This window comes from Humulus lupulus, chromosome 9 (assembly GCF_963169125.1).
Source record: "Humulus lupulus chromosome 9, drHumLupu1.1, whole genome shotgun sequence".
In the NCBI taxonomy this organism is placed as follows: domain Eukaryota; kingdom Viridiplantae; phylum Streptophyta; class Magnoliopsida; order Rosales; family Cannabaceae; genus Humulus; species Humulus lupulus.
Window position 1 is genome coordinate 2672670 of NC_084801.1, and position 24159 is coordinate 2696828.

Genomic DNA, 24159 nt, shown 5'->3' on the forward strand with positions numbered 1-24159 from the left:
GTGTAGAAGCACCTCGAGTACTTAATATCCATAAGTCCGCAAGTATCCACAAAATCCCTCAAAGTCTTATAATCAGTAGCAAGCTTCCCAGCTCTAATTCTTTCATCTAGCCGCATGATTGAATTGAAATCTCCCATAAGAATCCAAGGGTCCATCTGTTTGGAAGAAATCAATTTTAAATCTGTCCATAGCACATCTCTTTCTCTTGCTTCATTGTGAGCATAAATGAAAGTAGTAGCAAAACCCACTGTGTGCTTCGGCTTGATCCATGTATGTATATACTGACTTGTAGCTTCACATATATCCACATCGAAACTCAAAGGTTTCCACGCAAGAATTATTCTTCCATTCGGATGACAAGCCGAATTAGACGTAAAGCACCATCCGCCAAATAAATTTAGGTATAAAACTCCCAGCTTGTGAGTTTTAACCCTTGTTTCAAGGAGACAAACAATTCCTGCTTTCTTTTCTTGAATACATCGTCTCACTTCTTGCATCTTCCAGGAACTATTCACCCCCTGACATTCCAACAAAGAATGTTATCCATCAATTGTGGGAGGATCTCCCCCTCCCTCAATTGATTGTCCCGAATCGCAAAGAATTTGCCTAATTTGAATTTATTCAGCCATTTCCAAACCACTATTCAACACTTGAAAACCATTTTTCAAAGCAACTCCACTCGGTTCAGGTCTCTCAATTTGCTTACTTTTCTTCCTAGCAACCCAAAATCCTTGTGAGTTCTTTTTAGCACCAATCACTCCTCTGTCAGTAACATTCTTATGCTTGATACCCTTCTCATTCACACAATCTTCCCCTAGCTTCCCTGCTTCCTGTTCTTTAGGTAGCCACTTTTGCTCTGGCTTATTACTCTTCCTGCACTTGTTTGTGGTATGCCCCATTTTCTTACAATTATGGCAAATAATAGGCCTCCATTCATAATAGATTCCTACAGCCACAGGATCCCCATATTCATTATCGAAGATGACTTGCTCAGGCAACTCTTGGCCTATAGAGACTTCAATTAAAACTCTAGCATATTCAAGTCGTTCCCTGTTTCTTGTTGCCATATCTTGCTTCACCATATTTCCAATTGGAGTCAAAATCTTCCTCATAACTCCCCAATACTTCATAACCAGATTTGAAAGTTGAATCCAAACTGGTACAACACTAAGAGTTTCTCTGCAAAAATTTTCCTTTGAATTCCAAGGTTTCATAATGAGTCTTTTTGTCAAAGAACACATAACCCCCCTTAATCACCTTGTCCCTGTCTTCAATAGTGTGAAATCTAACAACAAAAACTCCATGGGCAAGTAAAGAAACCTTATCCACTCCCGAATCTCTCCATATTCTATGAAAGAACCCTTCCACGACTTGAATTGGGGGATTCACACCTAAAACATAACAAACCAGAGCAGAGATCCAGTATGATACCTCATCCTCTATATCTTCAAGATTAATCTTAACTCTATCTTTTACTCTAGAGCTATCAGTAATCGGGTCAAAGTGAAGAATAGGGATAGGAGAAGAGATTTTACCACTTGAACATCTTTCCTTCGAAGCTTGAACAACATTGAGCCAAGATGAGATAGTCTTCTTCATCTCAGATTTCTCCTTTTCATCCATCTCCACCAAAGATTTTGCCATCGTCGAAGAAGAGCCCTCTGCCATTTTTGATGGCTCTACGTAACTCTGTTCCATTCCCGGCAATCCCTTGTTCCTAGAATTCGCCAAACTCGTCTCATCCTTTTCCTCCGCGTGAACCTTCTCAATGTCTGCAGAATCCCCATCTGGAAAATCAATGATTGAAATCCCCATAATCTCAGCCATGGATCGTGATTTGAGGACTGGATCTGGAGAACTTGGTCCTCTCTTCTTCTTCTTCGTCTTTCCGGTGCTCTTTCCGATCCCCTGGTTTCCCCCTTTGCGTGGTCGGTCACGACCTGCCATGGCCATAGCAATATGCTGAGAGTCGTAACCCTAGCAGAGAAGGAACAAGGTAAAACTCCACTATTTTATACTTTTCAATTTTGAGTTTTCTTTAGATGTTTCTTTACATTTTGAGTAATGGGTTGCTTTATATTGCTCATTTATGTGAATTGAATTAAAATGGTTTTTTAACTTTACAATTAAACTTTCAGGGTTTCACTATTTTATACTTTTCATGCTCGTTGTGTAGAGATTCTGTAATTTTAAGTCGATGCTCTGATGAATTGATCTCCTGTTGTCATATTATATAAATATATACATACATATATATATATATATATTTAAATATCCAAGCAAGAGAGTGGGAAGAAGTTCAGTTAGAACAAAGTGATGATTGTGGTAGCGTAAACCTTACTTATGCTGTCCATTTAGCTCTTCATTAGTTTAATATATGCATCTATTTAATAGTTATTTGTTTCTTGGTATTGGAAGTTATGCAGGTGGTTTATCTCAACAAGTGTTGTTCTGGGTTCAATATATAGCTCAATTATAGGTTACATTATAGCTAGCTACAAAGTGATTTTACATGCTGACTTGGAGTGTATCTTACTATAAATAATGAGGAAAACATTGGGTATTTAGGGTGATTAGAGAAGCAATTCTGTAATGACCCAAGTTTCCTAATAAGGCTTAGGACCTTGATTAGGGGGCCATGATGATAAATCTTGGAATTATATGATTATGTGATATCTATGTGTATCATTATATGAATATGTGGGTTATATTATAATACGATTATATATGAATGTTTAGGTGTATTAATTATGCATGTGGGCCCATTTCTATTTAATGGGGAAATTTTCATATTTTGGCCACTTCGGGTATATTGGGTATATATGTGGTATGTGTGTGGTGCTTCATTATTATTTGGTTATGCTAGGGTTACTCAGCATAAGACGATCCTAGGAGGCAAGCTAGTTGGAAAGTCACAACGGGATTCATACTTGACTCGGAGTGAGTCAAGGGGTATTTAGTACATTACCGGGATATTGGGTAATGGGAATAAATATTTGATGATAAACTGGGAATTAGTGAGACCAGGGGGAAATTATCCTAATTTTAACTATTTTACCCCCGGGGGCGTTTTTGGGACCCCGGGAATTAGGATTTCCTTGAGGTTTCTTAAGCTTGAAGTAATCTGTCAGAAACATAAAAAGAACATTCAGAACGTTCTCTCTCTCTCTCTCTCTCCCGTTCAATTTTTGACACTGTTAGCATTTTCAAAGGAAACTTGAGTTCTAGGACTCATATTCAAGCTAGGATTGAGGCATAGCGATTCTAGGGAAGATTAAAAGCTTATTAGCTAGAGGATTTAGCGAGAAACGACATAATCAAAGGTAATTTAAGCTTTGAATTCCTGAGTTTATTCTATGTTCTTGGTGTTCTTGAGTTTTACAAACTAAAGACTTGGATTATGAGTTCCTTTGGGGATTTTGGGTATTTGTTGTTGTTTTAATGTTGCTAATCTATTGGGTGAACTGTTTGGGGGATTAAAATGTTGATTTATGGGGTTAAAGACCCGTTGGGGACGGATTTCGAGCTTTGAAGCTTGAAGAACACGAGTTGAGAACCTAGAATTCTTGTTTAGGCGTTGTAGCGCTCCACTGTTGGGTGCTCTATTTGGGGGATGATGTTTTGCCTATAGCGCTGTAGCGCCTAATAGGTAGCTATAGCGCTACGCAGTCTTTAGAACTTGGTTTTTTGGTACTTTTTGGGGTTTTGACCCGAGGGCTTGGGGGATGATTCCACCACCCTGTTTGGTGGGATTGGAGGTCTCAAGAGTGCGAGATTGGGTTTGGAACTTGAACTCATTGAAACACTGTTTATCATTGTGACTAGGCTATCGCTAGGGGCTTGGAAGCATGATCCTGCTCGAGGATTGTTCATTGGTAACTTGTGCTTGGACCAAAGGTAAGAAAACTGCATCCAGTATGTGATGCATAAGATACATGTGATTAGGGCATGGCATGAATGTTGAATATGAGATTGATCAGAGCTTGAGTCTCTGTAAATGTACACGACCAATATTATGCTAATGAATGTTGAGTAAGCATGCTTGTTATCCGTAAAAAATATGAGGATGATGTGGCGAATGAGAATGTGACACATGACATCACAAATTAGGGAAAAATGACAAAGTATTGAGGAAAGACCGATGGGAAGTCGACCAAGCCTAAAACCCCTAGGAGTGACCAGCCCCAACATGCACAAGGGCCCCTAGGGGTGGTCGGCCCCTATACGCCCAAGGACCCCTAAGGGTGATCGGCCTAAGTTGGCCCAAGAGCCACCTGGGTTGTCGGCCCACCCTATATATCATAGGGTGGTCGCCCTTAACCCCCAAGTACACTTCACTGAGAAATAATCACTCTCGTTCAAACTGAGATCAATAGGCCTAGCACCCCGAAGATCAACAGGCTTAGCACCCAGAGGGTCACAGGTCCAGCACCCAAGCTTTGGTCGTCAGGCCTAGCACCTAAGTCTCATATACCAACAGAGACTTAACATTTTCCCAGAAGTTTTAATCGTGCATTATCTACCACGATCTAAAGAAACAATGAGAAGACCCACGATCTCATGATCATGGGAAGGTGGACACGTCTCTCTATTACATGATAATCATCTACAAAACCACGATCCTAGTGTTACTGTCATGTAACAACCTCTGGGTATTATAAATGAAGGACCCAGGGCTTCATTTACGGGGACTTTTGGACTTTAGGCTAGATCACTTTTTCTAGAATTTTGGAGACCTAAAGAATATTTGAGGAGAAATTCTGGGCAAGTGAGAACGAGTGGATATTTTGGTTCAACGGTGTAATTGTCGAGTGATTCAATACTAAAAGCTAAGTGGGTGGATTAGGTTAATACTGTTCATCAGAATAGGGCTAAACCACTATAAAATTCCTATGTGTTTATTTAAGATATCTCACTTTGTCATTTATTTTATTTATTTCGTTCAAAAGGTGTCATATACTGCACATACGACCATTGGCCAATTTCACAGGTCAACATTTTGGTGCTTTCATTGAGAGAATGAAATCTAGAAACACACTTTCATCAATTTAAGATGCCTCCAAAACCCAGTCATACAAAGAAGACTGCTCCCAGGGATCCCCCCACCCAGGATCCCATAGATCTCGTTAACGAACCTCAGGTGGAGGTAGGAGATCAACTTGATGTAGAAGTTCCACAGGACACTCACCAGGAGGAGATGGCGCAATTTCTGGCAAGGCAAGATGCCTTTGCTGCAGAAATTTCCCTTCAGAGGGCGACTATGGAATGACAATGATGGGAGATCGAAGTGCTGGTCCAGAGGATGATCCAGAGGGAGCAGGAGGCGGACTAGAAGCACTGCGAGGCCGCTGTTGCCTTGGAGGCGGCTACTCAGTAAACCCGAGCTAACGCTGAAGCTGCTGCTCAGGCGGTGAGGGAGGCTCAGGCCAAAGCAACAGGAATGTGAGACAATAGTAACAGAGAGTCCCAGGGGAGGAGTAGGACCCCAAGGACACTCTTAGAACCACTTTCCCAGAGACAGGATGAAGAGGCACATTCCAAGACTGCCTCCTCCATGACTAAGAAGAATAACACTCCGTCTCAGAGTAGGAGTATTACCAACCCGAAGGCCCCCTCCCAGGGGGATCAACAAAACAATGCAAGAAATGAGGGTTAAACATCTGAAAGGCATGACAGGAATGGAAATTGCTGCTCAAAGTCTCAAAGTAATGTAGGAAGAGAGGCTCGGGGGCAACGTCGCACCGATAGGGGCAAGGTGGAACTACCACCCCTACACCTTCAGTCTCGTAAGGGAAAATAACCGATGAATAAGACAAGTACTATGTTTGATAAGCTGGGGATAGTTGTAATGAGTCAAATTTCCTAATAAGGCTTAGGGCCTTGGTTAGGGGGCCAGGATGACAAATCTTGGAATTATATGAATATGTGATATTTATGTGTATCATTATGTGAATATGGAGTTATATTATAATATGACTATATATGCATGTTTAGGAGTATTAATTATGCATGTGGGCCCAATTCTATTTAATGGGGGCAATTTTTATATTTTGGCCATTTCGGGTATATTTGGCATATATGTGGTATGTGTGTGGTGCTTCATTATGATTTGGTTATGCTAGGGTTACTCAACACGAGATGATCCTAGGAGGCAAGCTAGTGGGAAACTCAAAATGGGATTCATACTTGACTCGGAGTGAGTCAAGGGGTATTTAGTACATTAACGAGAGATTGGGTAATGGGAATAAATATTTGATGATAAATTGGGAGTTAGTGAGAACAAGGGGAAATTATGGGAATTTTGACTATTTTACCCCCGGTGGGCGTTTTTGGGATCTTGAGCATTAGGATTTGCTTGAGGTTGCTTAAGCTTAAAGTAACTTGTCAGTAACATAAAAAAAAACTTTCAGAACGTTCTCTCTCTCTCCCGTTCCATTTTTGACACCATTAGCATTTTCGAAGGAAACTTGAGTTCTAGGACTCGGATTCAAGCGAGGATCGATGCAAAGGATATCTAAGGAAGATTAGAAGCTTATTAGCCGGAGGATTTAGCAAGAAACGACATAATTAGAGGTAATTTAAGCTTTGAAATCATGAGTTTATTCTATATTCTTGGTGTTCTTGAGTTTTACAAAATCAAGACTTGGATTAGGAGTTCCTATGGGAATTTTGGGTATTTTTTGGTTTTTAATGTTGCTAAGCTATTGGGTGAACTATTTGTGGGATTAAAATGTTGATTTAAGGGGTTTCGGACCCGTTGGGGTCGGATTTGGAGCTTTGAAGCTCGATGAAGCGCATCGTCTTGTGTTGCAGAATATAAATGAAATTCAACCTTATATCGAGTGAGTTATATTCATATAATACATTAAGTTTAAGTTGTGTAATTTCGTATATTCAATTGTTTAACAGCATATTTATAATTGAAGGGAACATTTTAATTGGATAAAGACCAAATTTCCATCCAAGTCAAGGAGCTCAAAATGGTTACAAGACGAACATTATTGAACTTTTAGTAGTTGGATAGAACAAAAGGTAAATTGTGTTGATTATTGAAAATTGTCATTAATTAGTAATTAATTACAAGATGACATTTTTGGTTGTTTTTGGTATGTTGATTTGATAGGTTGTGTCAGAATTACAAAACACATCAAATAAGGTTTCAGACATTGCTAAGTGGATTTCTTGAGGACCTTCGGTTAATGTCATCAAGTTTTCATCATACATGATTAACGGCACTCTATTTAACACTAGGGAGCGCGATAACAACAGAAACACACAAAACAGTGGTGTTAGCCTTGTTGCTAAAACTGTGCAAGTCTCTAGTGCAAAAGATAAAAATCCAGTTGAATGTGATATGACTTTTTATGGAGTAGTTAATGAAATTTGGGAGTTAGATTATATCACAACTCGAGTACCTGTTTTCTTTTGTGATTGGGTGAAAAGTGACGGCGGCATAATATATGAAGATTTTGGTTTCACATTAGTTAATCTAAAACGAATTGGGCACAAATCTGATCAATTTATATTAGCTTCACAAGCGAAACATGTATTTTATGTGAATGATCCTTCAGAAAAACAATGGTCAATTGTTCTTCCAACGCAAAAAAGAGAATGGAACATTAAAGATGGTGATTTACATGATATACCTCTCGAAAAAGAACTTGTCACATTCACCGCAATAGAAGATAATGACGAAGTTGATGATGACTGTATTTGTTTCCATGAAAATGGTGAAGGATTATGGGTTGATGATAATGGGTCTTGAGGTACCATTTAATAGGTTTCATATGTTTATGATATGTGAAATTTTTAGTTTCATCTTTTGGTTTCATCATTTTGTTTCATCTTTTGATTATGAGTGTCCAAAATTGTTATAATAATGATATTTATGTTTCACAGATGGAGGCTGATCCTTTTGGTGGTAGTTCTGATGAGGGGGAGCAACACCCTCATTCTCAGCCAGTGGAACAAGAAAATAAAATTGTGAGAGGACGTACATGGATGTCTAAAAACACCAAAAAAAGGAGTGAAGGACATCTTACTCCTGTTGAATACAATGAGTATGATCAACTAGTGGGAGACTCTAGAAGTAATGTTTCATCACAGCTTGGATCAACTGTGTCCATCAACATTGACAGTTGGAAAGATGTTAGTGTGGTGGATAAAAATAAAATATGGGACACAATGAAGGTATATTTTCATTAATTATATTTCATTTAATGTTTTTAAAATATATATTGTTTTGATAATATGCTTCTTATTACTTTCAAACTTGCAGAAAACTTATGATTTGGACCCCAAACAAAAGCAACAGATGTTGAAGGATGCGGGAAAGTACTTCCGAAATTGGAAGACTAATCTTACAAGGGTACACGTTTACGGCGCTTTGAAAAAAATACCCAAATGAGTTCCCGCCAGCTTTGCCATTTGGATTTGAGAATGTCATAACTCCAGATGAATGGTTAAAGTTTGTGAACTCAAGATTAACTCCCGAGTGGCAAAGAAAGAGAGAGGAGATGCAAAAGTATCGAACACTGAATAAATACAATCACAACCTCTCTAGAGGAGGCTATGTGCGTATTGAAGAGATGTTAATGGAACAAAGTGGGAAAAGTCTGACTGAACTTGATAGGGCAGACTTATGGAGCATGGGTCGTCGGAATGCAAAAGGAGAGCTCATTGGAGAGGCTGCTGAGATTCAAAAAAATATTGTAAGTGCTCATATTTAATAATGTTGATATATCAAATTATTAGCTTATATATATAACTTTCTGTGAATATTGTTTCACAGGATCATTACCGACAACTCCAAGCTGAGGGTAAATGGGCAACCTGATGGCCCTGATGATGTGCTGACGAGGGCGTTGGGCACTCCTGAGCCTCGAGGACGTGTTAGGGCTGGAGGACACGGTGTGTCCCACTCAGTATACTCGAATACTCCAACACCTACCTCAACGAAAAATAAATCAAAAGCCTCTTCTTCAAATGACGACATTAGAAAGGAATTTGAAGAAAGATTTTGAAAACAAGAAGAAGAGCATCGTGAACAAGTACAACGCCTAGAAGAGCGCCTTCAGCAACAAGATGAGCTCTTGAGAAAATTATTGGCCCAACAGAGCGGGTCAGGATCTAACATTGGAGTCCCACCAGCGCCATCATCATACTATGTGCCCGACCCACTAGTGCCACCAGCGCAGGCATCCTACTATACTCCAGACCCAGTAGTGCCTCAAGCAGAACACCACATTATTGCACTACAACCGCTTTTGCAAGAGGTAATATAACTTTCTGTGAATATTATGAAACCAAATAAATTTCTTTACTGCTTCAACATGATTATTTGTATATAATATGTTTCTTACACAGGGCCGAGCATGCCAATTAGCAATTGGTTCGGTTTCAAACATTGTTGCATTAGGTAAACTCATTGAAAGAGAGGGAGGCAACAACTTCCAAGTTATGATTACGAGTGTTCTTAAGCCAACCTGTCCTCTCCCTTTTGCATATCCTGATTTGGACATGTACATAGTTGCTCAGGCCATTGGGACACCAATAGCGTGGCCTAAGGATTTTGTCATTATATCTGAAGATGTATATCATGAGGTGATGCCATATTTTTACATAATTATCCTTACAACACTACAAGAAAAAACAGTATTTATAACACTTAAAAACTGTTAACCGGGACTATTGATAGCACTTCTAAAAATGCTAAGTCCAGTCTTTTCTATAATAGTTTTTGAATGTTATGTTCGCTGTTATCTTAAACTATTCAATAACACATTTTTAGGTGCTATAATATTCAAATAATAACATTTAGATAGAGTTTTTGGTTATAAATTTGAAGTTTAATCTTGTACTTTTTTCATAACACTTTTCAACTGTTACATTTGATTGTTTTGATAACATTTTTAGTTTGTTATATTATATAAATCATAACGATTTTTTACGCTTATAATATGTTTTTAAATCATAACATATAGTAATAAAATTTTTAATTTTATTTTGATAAGTATATGGTTTTTTTTTAATTAAAAGATTTTCATTATTGTATTTTGATAAAAAAAAATTCAAAATTAATCATAAAATGTAATTCTCAATAGATTGATAAACCATAAGTATTACATTAAACAATAACTAATTCAAACCACGAATGTGTCTACTTCATGAGATCTTAGTTCTAACTTAAGTTTGATAGCATAACATAATAAAGTTTTATAATCTTGAACAATTTTTACTTCAAAAATGAAAAATAGAAACATTACAAGATACACAAAAGTAAACCATGCGTGAAACTTGCTCCATCCTTCAATTCATCATCCTTTGTGCACTTGTCTTTGTTGTGAGTCCATTTGTTTAGCTACAACAAAATTTAAATAAGTAATGCTTTAACTTAAAGTTATAGTAAACTAAAAGAGTACATAAAAAAAGTTAATTATCTAATTATAACTTTATCAGCTGGCCATGCAATTATACTACAAGCAAAATCTGCTCTATAAAAAGATAATATTAGGGCCTTCTCACCTTAAAGAATGCAACCGTCCAACAACAGCAGACTTCTCATGCCAAAAATATGGTGTGGGTTTAGCATGCTTCTTGAGGATAGACTGCATAAACATAATACCAAAAATCAGCTTGACCCAAATTATATATTTGTGTTTGTGTGTGTGTGTATTATATACATGCGTTTATAATCAAAGCAAGAGAAACTGGGAGCATCAAATAAAGTAAGTTTTCTCATTGAAAAGTTTCCATCAACACTTTGTCTCAAATTAAAAGGTAGGTGTAAAAATCGGGTCATTTAAAAGTTAAAAGGTGCCATTGGTGCTCAAAACCAAATGTTTTTTTTCCAATCCAATCACACAATTTAATTGGAAAAGCTGAGATGACAGGCATCATTAATGCCACACAAACAATTACTCTAGAGTCCAGACTAAAACTAACAAACAAGGTTAATAAACTGATTCATAAACACAAAAATAAATCATTGGTAATGAAAGTTACTACCACCAATTTTTTTTTTTAACTAGGCTCTCCACCTAAAAAATTTGAACAAGAAACCATAGCAATTGCTATGTAGGTGCCCAGGAAAAATTTGAACAACAGATCTTGTTGGAGTAAATTACATGCCTCACCATTTGAGCTACCCCTCTTGAGTTACTACCACCAAATTAACTAGTTCAGATTAAAATATTTTCAAAGGTTTCCTTACCAAAATTTATTTTCATTAGTTCCAATGAGAATTGTTTGGAAGCACATGCTATAGGAGAAAGTTGTCTATCCTTATCTAGTAAAATTTCATAACTCTTTTCAAGTCCCGCATAGAATTATGTTGCATTAAACTTCCAAGATTTAGAATATTAACTGCTATAAAAAATACAAACTAGTGTACCTTATTTGGATAATGAACTCCACTTGGTGGTCTAGGAATGTGTACATGGAAGGCTGGACACTTGTAGAACACTGACCTAAATAAACAGAAACAAAGATTTATCAAATATGATAGCAAAGATTCTCATTTGTATACGTCCAGACGCGATGAGGAAGTAACATGCAACTTACAAGACTTTATTATCGGCAATCATATCCATGCCACTAATTGGTGAATCTATTTGTGCAGGCTGCACTGGTCTATTAGAAACATAAATGTAACCATTCATCCCACCACTGCAAGATTACGGATATACAGCAAGGTTAGCACTAAAATTGTGAAAAGCTCGCATGAAAGAACTAATTCAAAATTGCTTGTCATCTTGTAAAAATGACTTATGATTTAGAGAAAAGATATTTCATGTTCACAGAATATACTGGATGTCTATGTGGAAACCTCTACATTTTCACCAAATCTTGAAAATAAAAAAGAAACAACGGACAAAATACCTGGATTCTGGATCAATGTCTTGTTTGACTTGAGTACTGATCAAGTTCGGATGATCAATATTACTTCTATAGAAAGAAACTTTTAGGAGAAATTCCTCAAATTTGACAATGAAAATCCAAAGATGTGAAAAAAAGGGCATGGCATAAAGCAAAACAAGAATTATTATAACAATGCATTAAGACATGTCTGGCTAATTGATATGAACGATCAACTTCCATATGTAGACGATGAGCACATGAAAATCAAATGAAAAAGATCCCAAACTAAAAAAAAAATTGTAAGAGCACCTACATGTAAATATACACAAAGCAATATCCTGATGTTAACACAAAATAAGTATTAGACTCTACTTACCGGTAGCTGGTAGTATTCTGCCTCCCTCAAAAGCTCGGCGAATTGAGAGTCTTTTAATGTAGGAACAACACCATCCCTTAACCAATTAAGTATGTGTCGGAAATGTTTTCCATCCCTATCAACAAATACAAATCCCTACAAATAATAAATATGTATAAGGACTGATGTGTTTCAAAATTAATTTGTAAGAACTAAATCTTCACCTATAACAAAGCATAAACTCTTTCATTGTTTTATCACTTCTTATTTCTCTTATTTATCTTTAAATTTGGAAAAAAAAAAGTGAAAGAGAAAGACTAGATTATTATTAAGTATCATCAATAAAGATTACAGAGACTATAACCAGAAGCATCAAAGACAAGCACAGATAGGCCCATAACAAAAGCAGAAACAAACCACATCAAAGCCTCACATTCAGTCGAAAGATCCGGCTTAAAGTCAAACTAAGACAGAAGTTTATTTCGTCCCATAGATTTTCGAAGAAGCTTTCCTTATGTTGAAAATTCCTGTCATTTCTTTCCAGCCAAACCGCGCAATAACCATATCTTCACACCACAATTCCAAAATTTATTCTTCTTTTTATTGTATGCAATACTAAAATAATTATAGAACCATAAAATCATATAATATTTTCTTGGAATAAACCATTCCATTCAAAATTCAGACAGAAACTTTAACCTCTTTAATATAGACTAAAATTTTAAATTATCAACTTATGGGACACAGTCTATGTAGATATATGCATCTACACGCATAGCACAGACAGATGTATGAACATTTACAGATGATATAAAAGTACACATTTCTGTATGTATATGCTAATAGATAATCCCTCTCTAGCGCACACACAATCATATATCTACAAATATAAAATGAAATCTGAAGGAATAATATGTAAACTAAATACCATTTCAGGATCCTGACACACAGTATGCCAACCACTGAACATTGTAGCAAGCATTGAATAAGGCTCTCGTTGAGTCAAAGTATCAATAGTAGTGTAAAATTTCTTCCCCCCTGCAACCAATAATAAATTACATTTAGTCTACCATGCATAGATATGCACTCAATATATTAAGATCTATCTTTCAAAAATATATATATTAATTTTTTTTTCTTTTTAAATAAAAGGTCAATTTGCATTCTATTTCAAGTAATAAATTGCAAACGACATTTTGATTTTGTTTTATCCATTTATGTGCAGAAAGAAAAGTTTTCTGTATAATTCAGTGCTTCCAAACATAGTAATATGGCTAGCTTACTACTGATTAAGTATCTGAAACAAGTCAGAATGCAAAAATAATAAATCCTATCTCTGGTATTGATTCATGAGCCAAACAAAAACCAATTTCCACATATCTAAAAATTTTAACCGGAGTAAATAATAGGACTTTCCAAAATAAAAGTCACAAAATTAAATATCATACACAAGTTTTACATCCACTTACTGAAGAATTATGTGGAGGTGACTCTTAGTCTTTAAGGATCCAAGATATTTCACAATATTTTTGTGGTTCAAATTCTGCAAAAGAGAATAAAGTTTATCAGTCTCTGACCATTCACCTTCTTCCAAGGATGCTAGTTGTAGGATTCAACTCAAGTGAAAGAACATAATAATGAAGTGATAGCTATCCATGGTGTTTAACTAAAATGGAAGTCCTCAGTTTATATCTCAAAAGTTTCATTGCTAAGCTGCAGGTTTTGGCATGCATCAACTAATCTTTCTTATTTTTGAGTTCAAAACTGCATAATTAATACACGCTACTTGAGTCATACAAGCAAGATAACAGGACTAGTGTATATATGGATACACGACTGTTATGTATTAGAGGACTTAGGAATTTAAGTACATAAAGAACAATTGAGTATAGTATTAGGTTAACAAAGTTCAGGTAAAACAGAATGTGATATGGCTGTGTGATAACAGTAGAAATTAGGGCCAGCAGATACTTATATCGAGCCCATTACCAACCAAACTATAGTGTGGATCTACACATAGACAATCCTTAACAAATAATATGGTGACCGAGGCTGGACCACAACCATCACTTTATAACTGAGTAGGAAACTAAATTTAACTTTGTAATGCTACAGTTCCTAAATCTCAGGAATATGCACAAGAATGCTAAATGTGCATCGCATAGGAAAAATAAGCTTACCAAAAATGCAGATATGACAGTTGTAACAGAAGCATCAATGAATCCCTCCCAAGTTTTTTTTGGAGATAATTTGATCAATGGGGTTCTTCCAAAAAAGAACCCAAAGAAATATGCAGCAATGTCATTGATAACTATAAGTGTTGCTGGAAGAAGAAACCTGCATGCATATTTGACGGTGCATCAAGAAAGAGAAACAAGATTTGGAAAAAAAAATAAAAAAGAGTCTACATTGAAGACACATAAAGATCAAATTTGGGGAATAACAATCTTACATAAATAAGCTCAGCATTTCCATAAAATATTAAGCACGTAATTAGTGAACACAAAATACAATATCAGGCAGGTCTGAGGAAAGAATTTATTACTTTTATAGCCTTCTAAAGATATTATACAAGACCCTTCACAATTCTCATTTATAAAGGATATAAAAAAATGTAATAAGTACAACCATCATGTAATTTCTTGATCCAATAATAATAATAATAAGAAAGCTGCAAAAGGTTGAAGACGTGGAATTAAAGAAATATTTAGTAAGAAACTAAGAAACCTGAGATTTCCATAAAAAGTTGTTTTACCAGATAATTCCTTCGAAAATGTTAGCTACTGTGAAAGAGGACTGCGTAAACACAATAATCATGATCATGTGTGTCCATGCATACTGACCAAATTGATATTTGTACATCCTCTTCTTCTTCAATGTAATGATGAACCACACAAAACCTAAGCCAAAGCACAAAATAAAGAAGAAATATATAAATATAAGCCAGTTAAACATAACCAAAAAAAAGAACTAAAGCCAACGAAAAAATTAACCAAAAAGCAATGAGCAATAAGACAGGATTCTTGATTCAAAATTATATATAAAGCTAACTAAAAAGAAGCAAGTAAATGAAATGCTAAGTGATATTTAAACTAAAACATAGCTTTAAGATGAAATGTCTGATAGCAAAATCCAAATTGTCACCATACAACAAACCTGCGATATATAAGGTGTAGCAGATAACCATATGATACTTGATAAGGCTGCTAACAAACTGATGGAGAAAGTTGTCCGAAGTTATAGTATTAAAAAGCCGTTGACTGAGAATGCGACCATATACAAATAACATGGCAGTGAAGAAGAAGAGCCTGAGCATACAAGTCAACAATGAAAGAAAACAAAATACGTCATTAGTTATCATTATATAAGTTTACTGTTTCAATTGTAAAATCACACTTCAACTATTACCACGACAAGAAATTAGTAATCTGACCAATTTAACAGCCTAAATCCTGGGAGATGCCTCTCTTCATGGTCTCGCCTTAGTAGGTTGAACAACTCTTTCTCCATAAAGATTTGGATAACAACTATCATAGCAGTAATACAGAGATGACCCATATATATAATGAATGCAAATCCCCCAATCATCCAAACAGAAGAGCATGCCCGTATCCACATAGACCTGTACTTGTTACTGTCATCAACAAGTAAATTGCCTCCATTGGCTATACTAACATCTGGAACAACCTGAGAGGCCAACAGGATATCTCAAAAAAAAAATCCAAGGTTGAATATCAGCTATTATTAGAAAATTTTCAAATTTCAATTGTACCCATCATCCCATCTCTTATAACAAATCCAAAACCCAATAAATACAACATCATTAATTTTAAATGTGAATAACAATGACCAAAACCTGATTTTATGATGTGACTAACCTCATTTGAACGTCTTCGATGTCGAACCCGACCAGTTGGTGTTAATGGGGTGCTAGTGTTATCCTTCTTCATGCTCTTTAGTTTGGATTTCACTCTTACAAAAAAGCATACATATAATGCACAAAAGCCCTACCTGAAAGATTGAGACCATATAGTAGGCAATTATAAGCAACCACCTATAACTCTTAGATTTTCAGCTAATATGTACACATAATTCTCCAAGATTCTGAAACTGGGATGTGCATGATTTCTATTCTTAGCTTTAAAAATAATCCAGGTTTCCCATCAGAAAGCTCCCCGAATAAATTTTAGATCCCAAAATAAAATAAACGATGAAAAATTGCATATTATACAAACTGCAATAGAGGTTTTATTGTTCTCACCTACAAGAAGAGGAATGAAGCTAAGAACCAAACAACTAAGAGCCCCAGACCACCACAACCAAAGATCAAAATGTCCACCAATAAATATACAACTGTGGTACGACCCCCCAACAGCTCCTTGAACTAAAAATTGGACAAGAGGATCAAGAATTTAAGCATTAAAGACATGGAAAGTAGAGCTAATAATTATAAGAGATACCATCTACGATGAACTTGGAAGCAATGACCCATAATTTTCAAATAGGACCAACAAACCAAAACTGGAAATGGAGGCATCGAACTAACAGAAAACAAAAAAGTCGTTAAATTTTAGCTAGAAGATCAGTATCCCACAAAATGTTCAAAACCATTCTGAAAAGTTACCACGTGAACGTAAATTATAGTACTAGAAGTAGTAACCATTGCTAGAAATTAAGAAAAACAACAACCCATCTATTCAATGTCAAAAACAATATACACCAGTCTATATTTAGCCTAGTTCATCCATGTTAAATAACTCAAGCACCTTCACTCACCCTAGACAATGGAACTACTTATTTTGTAGAATAGAATATATAGAAACAAACGTTTCGATATATTTATTACCTTTGAAGTGAAATTTTTTTAATAGTCAATAGAATACTCAACAGTCTAAACCGAAACATTTGGTAAAAATAAGAACAAACTTATTGAACTCGTCACTATATTTATATGAGCTGTTACAAAGACCCATGATATTTTTTTTATTCTCTCTAGATTTTTTTTCATATTCATTCGTTACTCAACTAAAGCTTCCATTTTACGCATACAAATTCGCATTTAAATGCAGAAGACTAATTCAATCATCATCACAATAATAGAAAAGTGCATATAAGAGGTGCAAACATATCTTAGATTCTTAGCTCAAAATCAATTTCGAATCAGATAGAAAACAAGTGGAAGAAACTAGAACAACATAAAGCAGAGGAGAGAGAGAAGATGAACAGAGGAGAGTTGAAAGATCAAAGTGAGGAAGCGAAGAGGAGCGCCGCCCAGCGGAAGTGAAACTGAGAGAAAGAATTAGAATGGCTGCCAACATTTAGGTTCTGTTTCTGAATCTTAACATTTCAATGTTTGTCGTCTCACACTTTTTGTCGACTCTGGAGTGAGTCTTCATGAGGCAGAGATGAGTTGAGGGCAGAGAGACTTCGTGAGGGCGGTGAGGGCGGAGAGACTTCGTGAGGGCGGTGAGGCAGAGATGAGTTGAGGGCTGAGAGACTTCGTGAGGGCGGTGAGGCAGAGATGAGTTGAGGGCGGTGAGTCTTCGTGAGGGCGGAGAGGGCTTCGTGAGTGAGAGATGGAGGCTGAGAGAAAGGGTAACTTAGAGAAAGGCTGAGAGAAAGGGAATTTGGCAGAAATTCATTTTGCCGCCTGAGTTTTTAGTCATATGGTGCCAAAATCAGACCGTGTGTTTTTAATCCCCACTATTCAGTTCTGTGTTTTTTAATCCCCCGACTTAATAATAGCACTTCTAAATATATGCTATTATTTAATGTAATATATACTCAATATTGTTGTAGTGCAATTCTATATTTGTTTGCAATTTTTTTAATTGTTGATATTATTGTATACAGACTCCCTCTACAAGTAGGACCAAATCACAACGACCAAGAGCTCCATCAACACAACAACCTAGAGAAAGAAGACGACAACAAACTCCTCCAACACAATTGGCCCACACTCCATTGGAACGATTACAGAATATCGTATCTCATTGGGATGATGACGAGTGTGTCAATCGAGGCATAGAGTCTGAAGTTTTTGATCAGGATATGTCTCACTGTTATATATTTAAGGATGCATACTTCAGTTTGCTCGAAAGGAGAAGATTGGACAAGCATTAGTCGTCAGCTACATGAGGTATATATCTCACAAATAAGTTTGTTCATTTAATTTTCTATTTTGATTTATTCAATCATATAACAATTTTTCATATTTTTGTATTAGGTTCATTTACAGATATGTGGTACAACAAGGTCGCCAAAATAAGTTTCTATTTGTCAATCCTAATATCGTTGCCACTCAAGGGAGTTCATTCGACGATCGTGTTCAGAATCTGTTCAGACGTTGCAATGACATAAAATCAAAAGAACAAGTTATGCTAGTCCCTTGGAACCATGGGTAAGTTTAAAAAAGTTGTCATTTTTCCGACCCATATCAATAATTTCTTTGTTTAACATTTGAGCTATAATTTTTTTGTTTTTCTTATACAGTGAACATCGGATGTTGCTTATTTTGGCACCATATGCATATCATGTTTATTGTTGTGATCCAGTGAATTCAGAGCTAAATAACCATGAGGAGATTGTATCAGTGATCGTCAACGCTTTCAATCTTTTTTTCTCTATGAATCTTCCTGATGTCGAGATCCCTGATACTCTACGCATTAAGCAACCTCAGGTAAGTAACTTCAGCATAAATTTTTGAACATTTATAATAATTAAGTAGAATAATATGTATGCATTTTTTAAAAAGTTTCAATTTAATAATAAATTACTCATATTTTTAAATAATTAGTGTCCACACCAACCGAACAATGTGGGATGTGGATACTACTTAATGAGGATGTTGAAGGATTTGATTGAACACACGAGTCCCGGGCATTACTTGAGAACGGTATTATTAATCAAAATTTACAATTTTTTTTTAACAATAAATGTAATCAAATAATTAATTAATATATTTTACTTTATATTTCTTGCAGTTAACAAGCACATCATATACAGAGGCACAAATTGATGAGTTGCGACAAGAATGGGTGACATATATGTTGCCGATAATCCAAAGTTACCGACCTCGTTGATAGGTTTTTTATTTTTTATTTTTTTTACCTCTTTCTTCATACATAATGCAATATTTGTTCATTTTGAATATGTCTAACAAATATTGTATTTCTTGTATATGTCTAACAAATATATTTTTGTTCTTTCAATTTAATTAATTATTAAATCAATTTAAATTTAGATTAAAATCATTTCAATTTAAATTAAAATAATTTCAATTTAATTAATTATTAAATCAAATTAAAATAATATTAATTATAAATTTATTTAATTTATTTTTTTAAATGTGGGATACTTTCAACCTCTCCCATTGGGAGACGTTGGTAGTGAGGCACATCTCCCAATGGGAGACGTGGGAAGTCCCTAGGAGACATCCCACGTCTCCCAATGGGAGACGTGGGATATGTACCTACAATGACCCTAGCAACAATGTCTCCCCAATTGGGAGACATTGTAGACTTCCAATGTCTCCCAAATAAAGTCATAAAACTCTTATTTTCTTGTAGTGTTGGTTCAGTTTCTTGATAATACTCTGCGACATAGAGGATACAAGAGTTAGAGAAACTGAAGGAAGGACTCTTTAATTCCGCTGCGTATACTGTAAGTATTCTATTCTTTGTTTCTCTTTGAATTCAATTTTAGAAACATATTTTAGGCTATCTCGTATTAATTTGCTTAATATTAGATATACATAAAAATAAATAAAGATCTTGTATAAGCTAATCCAACAGTATATTATGGTGTTCTTTTGACTACTGTTTCTATCATTCATTAAAGTTTGTGATTTGTTTCTGTTTCTGGCATTATTTCTTGTTTGTGTTTGTTCTTTTTTCTAGTTCGTTTTGTTGGTGTTCTTGGCAGGTTATTAAAGGGTTCAATCACTTTCAATAACATCCTCTATGTAACAAAACGGTCAGTCTAATTCTTCTTGTTTTTCTTATTATTGTAAAACACTTGCACTATTCTTTTTACCTTGCCTTTCGTTATTGTAAAACACTTGCACTATTCTTCAGGAAGGTTTCTTCTCATTTTTCCTTAATTGATGTCCAAGAGATGGATGCAATAGTGTCAAGTTTTAATGCTTTTGAAACTAAGGAAGCAGACCCATTAATTCTAACATGGGCAGTGTTTCTTTGTCTCATTTCATCACTTCCAGGAAAAGAAGAAAACAATGTTCTAATGGTATGCATTTCAGTTTGGCTTTTTCTTTTCTCCCATGCACTATACTGTTATAGTAGTTAATTAACGTTGCATATGCAGGAGATTGATCATATTAGCTATGTTCGTCAAGCTTTTGAAGCTGCATCTTTGAGATTTTTTCATGAGATCCTCGAGAGTGACTTATTAAATGAGTCAGATGTAAGTTATTTTAGTTTATCTAGGTTCCTATGTAATAGTTTAACTATGTTAGTTACCTAATATGCGAATTCTTTTTTTTCCCTCATTTTATTAGTTTAATATTAGTTTCAAGTCCGTGAGCTTTTTTCAATTTGTTTGTTTCCTTAGGGTCCTGTTGCTGGTTATCGAAGTGTATTGAGAACTTATATTTCTGCATTTATTGCATCTTATGAGATAAATATTCAAGTAATTAGATTAAGTATCTTGAATGACCTCAAGTTGTTTATTTTATTTATATTAATATTTTCTATTTTGTCTATGTTGTAGCTAGAAGACAGTACCCTTAATTTGATATTGGATATTCTTTGCAAAGTTTATCTGGGAGAGGTTTGGCTGCATAATGATTGTCTTTCAGGGTCATTTATTGATTATTTGGTTGATTTTTCATTGGTGGTTCTCTTAAAGTTGACATTTTTCTTTTCCTTTGTAGTTTTTTGATTGGATTTATTGCTTTAAATTTTTCAGGAATCACTTTGGAGTCAGTTTTGGGACAGAGATATTTTTGTTGATGGTCCTATTCGGTGTCTTCTTTGAGGACTGTGGAACTTATTCGCCTTTTATCATCCCTATCTGAAGGAACTTGGCCAGCATAATGTGTGTAAGTTTCTTTATTTCTTTACATTGGGTTGAGGATTCTACAGTAATTTCTGTACGTTTGTAAACACTACACTGTACTATATCAGCGTAATTGACTGCGAATATGTATCACTGTTTTGTAATGATTTGTTAGTGCCCAAATAACTTAAGGCCTAGAGTTTAGTACCTGTTTGAGCTCCATATTCTATTACACCTCTCCTTTAAATGAGATATGAGATTCGATGGATCTACCCTAGAAATAATAGTATCATTCTAAATGCTTTTGTAACTCAAATTTCCCAAACTTTTAACATGCTGTCTAAGTAATTAAGCACCTAAACCAGAGATGTCTTTAGGGTGAAATTGAGGCCCCTTTAACCTGAAAATGTTATGTTTGTTTACTGTAATATGTATCTATTCACTGTGTGATAGCAGTATTTTGAATTTTGAAGTATGTTCACCTGGTATTGCTTGCTTAGGTCTTATATTGTATACAATTTTATTATTTGATTCATATTATATAATTTTTTTTAAGCATATACCTTACCTTTTATCTGCTATTAACGGAGAAAAATGTCTCTTTCTCCATCAATTGGAGGAGAAAAGGATACTTAATTTTGAAGGCTTTGTGTTGGGCAGCTGTAGAATATTGTGCTGAAAGTAGTAACTTTTCAATATGTTGAATATTTAAGACTACTTGAATACTTAAAGAACATTTTGTTGTTGATGACAGTGTTGAATGGTTTAAACTAATTTGTGGATTGTTAATACAATGTTGAATGTTTTTACTTTTTGTTATTTGAAAATCTAGTTCATTTGATGATGCTAGTATATATTAGAAAGTTAATTTTAATTATATAAAAAAATTAAAATATAATAGAATAAATTAGTGTTATATAAATGAATATATAATGAGAATTTAAATTTATCTAAATATTAAAATAATACAAAAAATGTGTTATAATATCTATTACAATAACACTTTTTATGTAAAGAATTTTGTTATGCAAACTTCATTATATAACACAAAAAATGTGTTATACTAAAGTGTAATATAACACAAAAAATGTGTTATACTAAAGAGTAGTATAGCACAAATTTATAAGTATTGAAATGTGTTATATAATCGACTATAAATAATACAATTAAACACTTATCTATTTATTAAAATAACCCAGAAAGTGTGTTATTGTTGACAGTATAATAACACATCTGTATAGCAATGATAAAGTGTTATGTAAAGTACCCTGACCTACGATAACATAGTCGGTCTTAACACATCAAAAAGTGTTATGGTATGTTTTGATAACACACTTTTGGTGTTATTAAAAGAATTTTTTCTTGTAGTGAATCTATCTATTACTATCCAAGCCGAATCATGATGCTTACTTGTTCGTGGCAAACCCGTCACGAAATCCATGGATATGTCGTCCCATTTCAATTCTGGAATACTAAGCGGTACAGTAAGCCTGCAGGCCACTGATGTTTTGCTTTCACTTGCTGGCATACCAAGCATTTAGACACATACTCCGCTATATCTTTCTTCATCCTAGCCACCAATATAACACTTTAAGGTCGTGAGTCATCTTGGTCGACCCTGGGTGAACTAAGTATGGTGTATTGTGCGCTTCTTCTAAAATCATCATCTTAATCCCTTGATTATCTGGCACGCATACCCGTTCCTTATATCTTAATAATACTTGACTTGATATTGAGAAATATGTGGCCTTGCCTTCTTTGACTGCATCCATATGTGCCACTAGTGTGCTGTCATGCCCTTGCCCAATCCGGATATCTTCTAGCATATTTGACTGGATAGACAAATTAGCCAGCTTACCGACAACTATTTCTATTCCGGCTCTAATCAGCTCCTGCTGTAGCGGCTTCCCATTCCGGCTAGTGCTGCTAAACTTCCATAACTCTTCCTACTTAGCGCATCGGCAACTACGTTTGCCTTTCCCGGGTGGTATAAGATTTCGCATTCGTAATCCTTCACTACCTCTAACCACCTGTGCTGCCTCATGTTGATCTCCTTCTGAGTAAAGAAGTACTTTAAGCAACTGGAAGCTTTCTTCACATCTATCATTCCAGTTGAATCTTTGTTGTTTCCGGGTTAGGTTGGTGAGTGGAGTGGCTATCTTAGAAAAGCCCTCTACGAACCTCCTATAATAACCTGCTAATCCCAGAAAGCTCCTTACTTCGGATGTGTTCTTTGGTCTTGGCCAATCCTTTACGGCCTCCACCTTAGATGGGTCTACCGTAATCCCCTCCTTGGATACTATGTGGCCGAGAAATGCTACTTGTGAAAGCCAAAATTCGTACTTCTCACTACAAGAAAACAAGCCATTACCGGCGGAGAAAACCGCCGGCAATAGTCAAGAAACCCGCCGGTAAAAGTATTACCGGCGGTTGCCGCCGGCAATAATCCGCCGGTAAAAACCGGTCGGTAAAAGTCATTATTACCGGCGGAACTAGCCTCCCGCCGGTAATAATATTATTACCGGCGGATCATTACCGGCGGATCTCGCCGGCAATAATTTGGTCAGAATTCACGTCTGACCCATTAATACCGGCGGTCTCCGCCGGCAATAATCCGCCGGTAATAATAAAATATATTTTAAAAAAATAATTAATTTTTATAAATTATATATAATTAATATTAAGTAACTAAACTTATAATTAAAAAAATTTAAAAATAAAATCAATATTATTTATATTAATAACCAAATTAAAAATACAACTTTAAAATACTAAAATTATCTTTTCAAAAAAAAAAAACATACACTTAAACATACACTTAAACATACACTTAATTATTTATTTATCATATTATTAATTTAAATCTTTCCTAATTATTTAATTAATTAGTTAATTATTATCTAATTTTTCCTTTATTTAAATAAATTATT

General features: G+C 35.2%; 1 protein-coding gene across 1 annotated transcript; it reads right to left on the bottom strand.

Moving 5' to 3' along the window:
- Nucleotides 1-14265: 14265 nt before the first annotated feature.
- LOC133800613 (phosphatidate cytidylyltransferase 1-like) lies at nucleotides 14266-17524 on the bottom strand. Its single transcript, XM_062238616.1, has 7 exons — nucleotides 17439-17524; nucleotides 16476-16598; nucleotides 16093-16225; nucleotides 15648-15901; nucleotides 15371-15522; nucleotides 14970-15114; nucleotides 14266-14551 (listed from the first exon to the last, which is right to left on the bottom strand). The coding sequence occupies exons 3-7, from the start codon at nucleotides 16162-16164 to the stop codon at nucleotides 14281-14283; spliced, it is 894 nt and encodes a 297-aa protein (XP_062094600.1). The 5' UTR covers nucleotides 16165-16225; nucleotides 16476-16598; nucleotides 17439-17524; the 3' UTR covers nucleotides 14266-14280.
- Between the last annotated feature and the right edge of the window lie 6635 nt (nucleotides 17525-24159).

What these genes read in the sequence shown, in the direction of transcription:
- LOC133800613 (XM_062238616.1), bottom strand. Translation starts at nt 16,164, where the DNA reads ATGAAGAAGGATAACACTAGCACCCCATTAACACCAACTGGTCGGGTT. An exon ending in GGATTTAGGCTGTTAAATTG is followed by an intron (nt 15,523 to 15,647) that starts GTCAGATTACTA and finishes TTGTATGCTCAG; the next exon opens with GCTCTTCTTCTTCACTGCCA. An exon ending in CTACACCTTATATATCGCAG is followed by an intron (nt 15,115 to 15,370) that starts GTTTGTTGTATG and finishes GCTTTGGCTTAG; the next exon opens with GTTTTGTGTGGTTCATCATT.